This window comes from Rhinopithecus bieti, unplaced genomic scaffold (assembly GCF_001698545.2).
Source record: "Rhinopithecus bieti isolate Rb0 unplaced genomic scaffold, ASM169854v2 scaffold_25764, whole genome shotgun sequence".
In the NCBI taxonomy this organism is placed as follows: domain Eukaryota; kingdom Metazoa; phylum Chordata; class Mammalia; order Primates; family Cercopithecidae; genus Rhinopithecus; species Rhinopithecus bieti.
The window spans coordinates 1,041,872-1,051,557 of NW_016811771.1; the positions used below are offsets into that span (position 1 = coordinate 1,041,872).

The following is a 9,686-nucleotide window of genomic DNA, read 5'->3' on the forward strand; positions in this document are numbered from 1 at the left end:
TTTTTTTTTTTTTTTTTTTTTTAAAGCAGGTGTTAGGAGACACAGACAGAGTGGGACCAGCCTGTGACATTTTTCTTGCAGTAATGAAGAATTAGAAGAGAACTGAAAGGAATAACTGTTTTCCATCTTAAGTATCACTTAAAGTCATCTAGAATACCTCTGTTGGTATGAATCCAGCAGTGCAGAAACATTGTTCTAATCTAACACACTTCATTTCATATGTAAAGAAACTAAAGGTCCAGTTAGAGTCAGTGAGGATGGAATCCACTGTTGTACATTGCTCTTTCTTTAGTACACTTCTGTGTAATGACCCACAGATGTCTAAGTGTTCTTTTAGGGGTATAGGGTGGGGTAGTTGCCTGTTTTCCAAAGGCACACATCAAAAATTGTAACCCTATTAATTACTGAGAGAAATTTTTCTCAACAATATATTGGATCTAAATACATGCTTGTAAATTTATTTTAGACTAGGACATATTCCATCTCTGTAATAGCATAAAAAGGAGCCAGTTAACTTCGTTCCAGTGTTCTAATAAACACATAGTCGCAATGAGAAGTTATAACCTTCAACTGTTGTAGATTGGTAAAGATCGTGTTGTAGGTAGGTGTCAGCTAAACCTACTGGCAGAAGGCACTGCATCTTCACTGTAGAGCAGATTTGGTGACATATTGGATATCCTAGTGTCAGAACAAAATCACTGAACATTATGAACATATTATAGAAATCTCCCTGGCAGTAAAATCTTGCCCTGTGAGTTTTTATTCCTTCTACATAATTACCTTTCATTTCAATTGAAAAATAATACAAAATACTCTCTCTAGCATTAAAACTATACTTTATAAAATGACTTGTCATCAAAGTAAAATAAGATTGGCATGACTGTTTGTTTGTTTTCATTAAATAGTTTAGAAGAACCTACTTCTCTTTTGGGAAAAGCTTTTAGTTGTTAGCTTAAGGAACAATAAACCACATTTGTCTTATTGGAAAATCTTTCTTGGTACACAGTAAACACTGAATAAATATTTGTTGAAAATAATATAGTAAATAAAGTTAAAGAATAGCAGAGTGCTTACCTAAAAATGTTTTCTAATACCATTTTTTGACTCTTAATTGACTCCTCATCAGGTACATACAATGATATTTAACAGTAGCTAAACATAATCTTACGAGTAGAGACTCCATCTGCCAGATACTATAATTGTCCTCTGACTTTTATCTACACTGAAAATTAAGGGAAATTTTTCCTAGGAAATGGTCTGGCCTCCCTTCAAATTTAATGGCAGTTCAAGATAAAAGTTAAACAAAATACAGTGAAGAAAAAGATAATAATTACGTGTTTTGTGTTATATTGCTGCTGGTTGAATAAAAGTTTTTTTTGTTGTTGTTAATAAGAATCTCACTTATCACTGTGTTTTCATCAGGTTCAAATACCTAACCCAATCCATTTCAGACTAAACAGGGCTAATACCTGTATCTAGTCATGTAGGCATAGGAAGGTGCTCATTGCTCCAACATCGATGAAATTCCAGTTGCTTTGCATATTTCTTCCTATGTCTATTTGTCATGATACTGGGCTTTAAGGAATGTTTTGGCTTTTTCTCATATGGTTAAATCCTTATGAGTCTTTCTGAATTCAACTTTACCGGTAAATAGTTGTCCTAAGGACATCTCATCTATTGCTCTCTCTCTCCTTTCTTTTTTGCGGTGTTGGGGAAGCATGCTTCTCATTGAACCAGACACATAACCAGTTTGGACTTACCCCAAATATTCAAGGCATTATCCATGCAGTTATTTGCTCTGTCAATTTTGTGCATGCTCTTTGGAAGGCATAAGATTGCTGTAGCAAGAAGGGAACCTTTCTGATATCAGATTCTGTCTTTTAGATTAAGAAGTGTAAAAATGGAGCAGAGGAAACTGAATGACCAAGCAAACACCTTGGTGGACTTGGCAAAGGTAAGCCTGAGGGGCTTGGCCCTCATAGTTGCATCTTTTGAAATCAGCCACTGATCATTCATGTTTCAAGAGGATCCCAACCCAAATTTAATTAATAAATCAAACCAAAAAAGCCTCCTAAAATGATGGTCCAACTTAAGAATGTTTCTATAACTCTCATTTAATGTACTCTTTCACTGTTACGTTATTCAACCCCATTCTAAAAACATTCCTAGTTACAGTGATTTGGAAGTACCATAAGAAGCTTAAGTGGAATAGGAGACAATACCTGTGGGATTTTTATTTGCATGTAAATCTCATCCCAATGAGAGCAGAACTGCATCCGAGGTGTGAGTGTGATATTCAGGAATGAATAGGACTCATCAATTAAATTTTGTTCTATGTATTTTAAGCAAACTCAAAAGAATGCAAAGTTGAAATAAAAATAAAAGATACCAGAAATTACATCCTAAAATGAAAGTTATCACCCCAAAGTGATCATTTTTTTATGGTTCTTTCTCCATTTCATTATTTCAAAATCATACCACTTTTTAAAAAGTACATTAACGGTCTCCAAATTATTCTACCTTATTTGCAACATTTATCTGATCAATTTCTGGTTGTTTCTCCCCACATAAAACCCATCCTTAAAACATAAATATTTGTCAGCTGTCAAAACATTGCATTTTCCTGGGTGAGTTCTAAAGGTGGTATTAGAATAGCATTTATATAATTGTTCAGCCTTTTACCCAAATGCTTTGAAAGAGGCAACTCTCAGTTGCATCTTACAAACTGTTTTTTTGTTTGAGAAATCAGCCATGATTTTACTAAAGCCTCAAGTATAATCCATAAAAATTACAAGTATTTGTCCTAGTCTCATTAAATAATGCATCTAAATTACATTCATTTCAATGTATATCAATACCACCTACTAGATGAAGATGGTAAGTATTTAATGATTTACCCTAGGAGAGCATATATCATGCATATAAACTGGACAGCACACATATATAATGTATAAAGACATCCTCGATTAATGTGTATAAATGTGGCTGTTACTTGGACATATGAAAAAAAAGATGGGCAAGCTCCATCACTCCTAGGTTAAATGATTTTTAACGGATATTTTATGGAAAAATGAACAGACCACATTGGAATATGATGCAGAGATGTAATTTTACTTCAAGAGTACCACTGTGAGGCAAGATGCTATTTCTTTATTAATGTACTTATTATGACCACGGGACTGTACGTACCATAAAGGCTCAGTATTTTTGTAAATGGATGGATGCTGTCCACATATTCTCAAGACTATGTAGTAAAATTAAGTGTATGCACTATGTCTCTGATCAAACTGAAACAAGGTGCCTATATTCTGAATGATAACTCCCTTATCAGTTCATTTACCATCTTTAAAAGATTGTTAAGCAGAAGAAGAGCATATGATAGAAGAGAAATGAAGTAGAAGGAAGGACAGCTTAAATGAAAGGATCTCAGACTTGGGAAAGTCTGCACTAAACTAAGATTAAAACCTTTTCCTCCCCTTCACCAGCCTTTTTCCTTTCTAGCTCTGAGCTGATCAGTCCTTTCTCTTTGTCTCTTGGCTACTCAGGAAATATACCTAGAAATCAGAGTTATGGATATCCTGTGATCAAGACAGTCAATTTCAAGGTTCACTAGGAATCCAGAAACATTTTCCTATTTTAACCACTTAGCTTTAATTAAGCCTTAGCCAGTAAGTCAGAGCCACAGCCAATAAGGTAGACTGGTAACTTTAGTATCTCCCTCAACTAATATTCTCTCAATTATCTGTAAAATTTTCATTTGACCCAATGGAGAGAGGCCTATAATTTGGAACAAAGGATAACAAACAATATTTAGGAATTTATTGCTTTAAATTACAAAATTGTAAAACCAGTTAATCCTAAACTTCATTTATATTCTACCCTCAACATTTCTGCTACATCCCAATACCATCTGTATTATTATTTATCCTTCTGTTTTATTTATTGTTCTTTGATTCTGCCCATTTTAAAAAAATTACCCCTGCCCTAATGTTATGTGTTGCAAAATGAATTTGGTGTGTACTAACCTTTGTGACAACCTTTAACATACACATATAAATATTAAATTGAAATGTTTTTGTCTATCCTGATACTGCCTACAATCATTGGGCATACCACCAGTAGCAGTACTTGCTCCACATTTTCTACAACTGAACCAAAGATCTTGTATTTCTGTTATAAATCCTGGTATTGAACAGATACAGTGAATTGACTTTGCAAGATGAGCTGTTCAGTTTGCTGACACCCCTGTTATACTGAATGCCACCAGCAAGAGACTGGAGCTAAACCTCTGTTTGTTCAGGGCAAGTATAATTAACCTTCTCAATCCTGTTTTTCAGACCCAGAATATCATGTATGATATGATTTCTGACTTAAACGAAAGGAGTGAAGACTTCGAGAAGAGGATTGTTACCCTGGAAACAAAATTAGAGACTTTGATTGGTAGCATCCACGCCCTCCCTGGGCTCATAAGCCAGACCATCAGGCAGCAGCAGAGAGATTTCATTGAGGCTCAGATGGAGAGCTACGACAAGCACGTCACTTACAATGCTGAGCGGTCCCGGTCCTCGTCCAGGAGGCGGCGGTCCTCTTCCACAGCGCCACCAACTTCATCAGAGAGTAGCTAGAAGAGAATAAGTTAACCACAAAATAAGACTTTTTGCCATCATATGGTCAATATTTTAGCTTTTATTGTAAAGCCCCTATGGTTCTAATCAGCGTTATCCGGGTTCTGATGTCAGAATCCTGGGAACCTGAACACTAAGTTTTAGGCCAAAATGAGTGAAAACTCTTTTTTTTTCTTTCAGATGCACAGGGAATGCACCTATTATTGCTATATAGATTGTTCCTCCTGTAATTTCACTAACTTTTTATTCATGCACTTCAAACAAACTTTACTACTACATTATATGATATATAATAAAACAAAAGTTAATTTCTGCACATACTTGTTTGGTCACTTGACATTTCTAAAGCTTCACTTCTCACATTATTTTCAAGGTAAAATAGCCGATTATCATCTGATGCACACTGATAATTTTGATAGCCAAAAGTTTAGCTGGTTGGAAAAAAAGACTTCAAATTCCTCTATACCCTATTCCTAAGAGTCTTCTCTTGTTACGAGTCATTTGCATCAATCATTTGAACCAGCATAGCTTACTAGTTTTTGTGTTGCATTGTCTCATTTTTAATTAATTCAATTTTTTTTTTCAAAATGTAGAAAGTGAGTCTTTTATCAGAACATACACAAATAAGGAGTAGAGATGCTTTCAATAATTTTTTAATTCCCAGTTTACTAGCGAATTTATAGGAACAAAGTATCAGGGTACATCACTGCCTATAAACAGATGGTGCAGAATTTTAGTTCTAAACTAGTTATTTCGTATCTTTCCATTTACTTATTGTGAAAGGCCAAGCATGCACTTTAAGTGCTTGGGGCCTACATGTGTGTATTCATAGATACACGTTTGCATACAAAAGCATAATGAACATACATAAGCCTAACTCCTAACATACCCTCTAGTAAGTGATCTCATCTTGGTCTGTACTTACTTACATATTTAACACAAGTGAATAGCATCTAGTGAATTTCACGTGTTTTAGGACACTTGTTTCCTGGATGGTTAAGGTCAGTTTGTGTGAAAGAGAACTGAGTGGTTATTGCTACAAACCTAGCTGTTTGCAGATTTGCTCTAAGAATCCACTGGGTTTAGAAGAACCGTGTGTGAGATGATAGCAATATGGAATTTCCTCATGTGGTGTTATTCCCAGGAGTTTACAAGAAAGCTGATGGTGGTAGGGATAATGCGTCATAAAAATAAGGCTTCTTTTGGACAGCTCTGAAAGCAACCTGCTTGTATCAGCCTAAACCTAAAAATATTCCATTTTTCAGGGCAATCTGTTTCAGAAGCTTTTGTTCCCCCCTCCACTTCATTTTATACCATACCCTTTGGTGTCAACCTTACAACATTCAAGTTGCTAGTATGTTTTTCCTTCTTTAGCACAAACTAGAGTGATATATTTGATCCACCCTACATAGTCCAATGGATAAAATAACATTCATAACATTCTGCATAAATAATTTAAAAACCAAACAGTTCCTTTCAATATCAAGGACATAAAACTATGATTGCTTTAGATTGCATGAGAACCACTTGCCATTTACTGTCTGTCTATCCAAAATGGCTGAAACTAAAGTCCACTCATATAGCTTATATAGGCCTTTGTTGGATGAGAATGAGGCTTGGATTTTTTTTTTTTTTTTTTTAATAATAAGTGAAAGAAAACAAGAACACTGGTTATAGAAACATACTGCCAAATTAAATGAACATCAAGATCCTACTTCATCAAGATTTCTATTTCATGGATGAAATCAAAATCTCATTGTATGTATTTTGGGTTCCATACAAGAATATATCAATCAAGCATTTGGTATAAACACTGGATGTAAGGAGAAATTTTGTAAAAACATTAATTTGTTCTTACAATGTATATAGTTAATTCTTGTATCTTCTACCTCTGTTGTGACTAAAAGGCACAGTCGCAGCTGAAGTTTATCATCTTACAGATCAGTGAACACTATCACCCCAGAACATTAGGGGACTAGGGAAAGAATAATGTATTGCTTCTCTTGTCAAAGATGAGAGAAGACAAAGATTTTAATTTATATTTCTTTACCTTGCATTTATTCTCTTCTTTTTAACTGTAGCTCTTCTAGAATAAGTCACTCTCTTATCCTTCAAAATCAATTTTTCGTTTCCTGTTCTATGTGGAGTGTATGAAAACTGGTAAATATTACATTTTTATTTCTATTTTTTTAAATGCCAAATAACCACAGTTTTAAAAGGAGGAGGGGACCCATCGGTTACATAGACATTCTGGCCTGTGATTTGCTGAATCAACCCCACTTTAGGCAGAGCTACCAAGTCTCCTCCCAAATGGCTTTGAACATTAGGCAGAGTCCTCTGAGGGCTGCTTAGAGGACTGCTCTTGTGGTGATAAATGCCCTTAACTTGCATTTTGCTTTTCAGAATTCTCAATAATAATTAAGTTCTGTTTGTCTCATCTCAGCCTGCCACACCCTGGTCTGTTTCTCTACAGCCAGCACAAGCCATTTGGCTTCTGCAAATCATCTTAAATTACAGTGGCACCACCTTCCTAAATAATTTTCATTTCCTCCACTTACCCTCAGTGTCAAGGTTAGTCACTAGAAAGAAGACCCTGTGTGCTCTTACAGAAATGAGGATGAGCCAAGTGCATGACAGATAATACATTTTGGAAATCTCATGTGTTTCTCTCTAGTTTCTCCTCCCTTTCTATTTGTTTTCCAAGAGTCTCTCCATCAAAACATCTATAGTAATCAAGTAATTATGCTCCAAAACAGAATTTGGGAATTCAGATAAAAAGCTAGGGGTTAGGGTTAATATGAACATGGAACAGTGGATTAAATAATACAGTCCTCCTGTTTTTGAGCTTTGCTCAGTTTTGAGAAATAACATGGCGAAGTGGAAGGAGTCAGACTTGGGTGTGGAACTTAGCCCTGCCACTCACTAGCGCTGTGTACTTGAACATCATTGATTCTCAGAAACTTTTGTTTTCTCATTTGTAAAATGAGCCTAAAAAGACACAGCTATGTGGGGGGCGGGGCGGGGGGTGCAGTCTGCAAAGCCTGGCATCTGTTTCATCAAACGATGGTAGTTACTTGTATTACTACTTACAGCAAAAGGCAGCAAATATTAAACACCTCCATTAACTGCTTCTAACTTTTAGCACATGACTATATATATATATGTATCCTTTTTGTGATTCTGACATACTCCCTTTCTGCTTCTTGGAATTCCACAAAATCTGTTCATAAATATGATCCAGAAAAGTAGAGGGTGTTTGGTTAGGGAGTGCTGGGAAGGTCACCTGAGAGTTGGACCAAAGGGCTCATTTACTTTTCCAAACCCACCCCTGTAGGTCCTGAGCCTCCACCCACTTCTCCTAGTCTGTGTAACACACCCTCATGCCATTTATGTGTTTTAACTTGGGGTCCCCAACCCTGGGGGCCTGGCCAGTTAGGAACTGAGCTGCACAGCAGGAGGTGAGTGATGGTACAGCAAGTAAAGCTTCATCTGTATTTACAGCTGCCCCTCATGGCTCACATTACCACCTGAGCTCTGCCTCCTGTCAGTTCAGTAGCCGCATTAGATTCTCATAGAAGCACGAACTCCATTGTGATTGCGCATGTCAAGGATCTAGGTTGAGAGCTCCTTATGAGAATTTAATGCCTGATGATCTGTCACTATCTTCCATCAGCCTCAGATGGGCCCTTCTCATTGCAGGAAAACAAGCTCAGAGCTCCTACTGATTCTACATTATGGTGAGTTCTATAGTTATTTCATTATATATTACAATGTAATAATATAAATAAAGTGCACAATAAATGTAATGCACTTGAATCATCCCGAAACTATCACCCCACAACCCCCAGTCCAAGGAAAAACTGCCTTCCATGAAACTAGTCCCTGGTGCCAAAGAGGTTGGACACCACTATTTTAACTGACTTTTCAAGCAATCCACTAAGAAAAAAATTATCAAACGGGTTGTTTGATAACTAAAATCCTAGGAGATGTTGAGAGTCCTGGAAGACCCTGCAGCAAGCAGTATAATACAAAGGACTTCTCTCCATCTCACTGTCACTACTGCTAGAGCCTTGATGAACATGATCTTTTTCAGTTTGTTAGACTAGGAAGGAAAAACATGCCCTGTCAATGCTGCTTTCTAGTTCTTCTGTTAAATATGTCATGAGTCAGTGAACCCACAAATAGAAAACATATAGTTTTCCAGGTATTTTTAGAAATACTTAGAATTTGTTCCACCCAGAAAAAGCCTTTTTCTCCAGTTATGGTTTCCTCTTCCCCAAGGCTCATGCTCCCTAGGTGGTAGTATGGAATGAAAGATGACACTCAAGTGATTAGAAATTACTATGGCTGAGCTCAGTGGTATGTAGCCTATAGTCCCAGCTACTTAGGAGGGTAAGGCAAGAGGATAGCTTGAGGCCACAAGTTGGAGACCAGCCTAAGAAATATAGCACTCCATCGCAGAGAGCAAAAGAGTGAGCAAGAGAGAAGAAAGAAAGGAGAGAAGGAGGAAAAGAAAAGGAGGAAGAAAAGAGGAAGGGAAGGACTGAAGGAAGGAAGGGAGGGAAGAAGAAGACTTACTAGGGCTACAGTGTCAGGAGTACTATATTAACCTTCGGTAAGTAACTTACTTAACCTTAGGTCCAGCTAAAAGTTGCGTCTAAGGGTGGCTGTGGTCAGCAGACTGTGGCCAAGCAGAGTAGAACAGAGAGACACTTTGTTCGAGTTTCTCTACTCTATTAATAACTTGCCTTTCCTGCCCCCTCTTAGTAGGAAAGCAGTCGCTCTCCATAACCCAACTCTTTTCATCTCTGTTGGAGACAGGTCTCATTTAATCCTTTAATTCCTTCATCAACCCTACATTTATTTCCATTTTACAGATGCAAATACTAAAGGGAGTATCTGTTTCTAAAACGAGTTAAAGGAAATAAGTTCCTTGCTCAAAAACTTAAATTATCAATTTCCCTGGGGTTTCCTTCCATGCCCCCCACTCCCAAATAAAGAAGCCTATAAACCAGATAATATTTCTCATTTGTCCGTCCTGTCACTTATAAAATATTTGAG

General features: G+C 36.7%; 1 protein-coding gene across 10 annotated transcripts in view; it reads left to right on the forward strand.

Annotated features, from left to right (window-relative positions):
• Positions 1-4,945, forward strand: part of KCNN2 (potassium calcium-activated channel subfamily N member 2) — a 447,618-nt gene extending 442,673 nt beyond the window's left edge. For all 10 annotated transcript variants that reach the window (XM_017895039.1, XM_017895037.1, XM_017895038.1 and 7 more), the window contains 2 exons: positions 1,885-1,954; positions 4,338-4,945. In XM_017895039.1, coding sequence (XP_017750528.1) covers positions 1,885-1,954; positions 4,338-4,625 — 358 coding nt within the window. In that variant the 3' untranslated portion in view covers positions 4,626-4,945. The remainder of the gene's footprint in view (positions 1-1,884; positions 1,955-4,337) is intronic.
• The last annotated feature ends 4,741 nt before the right edge of the window (positions 4,946-9,686 follow it).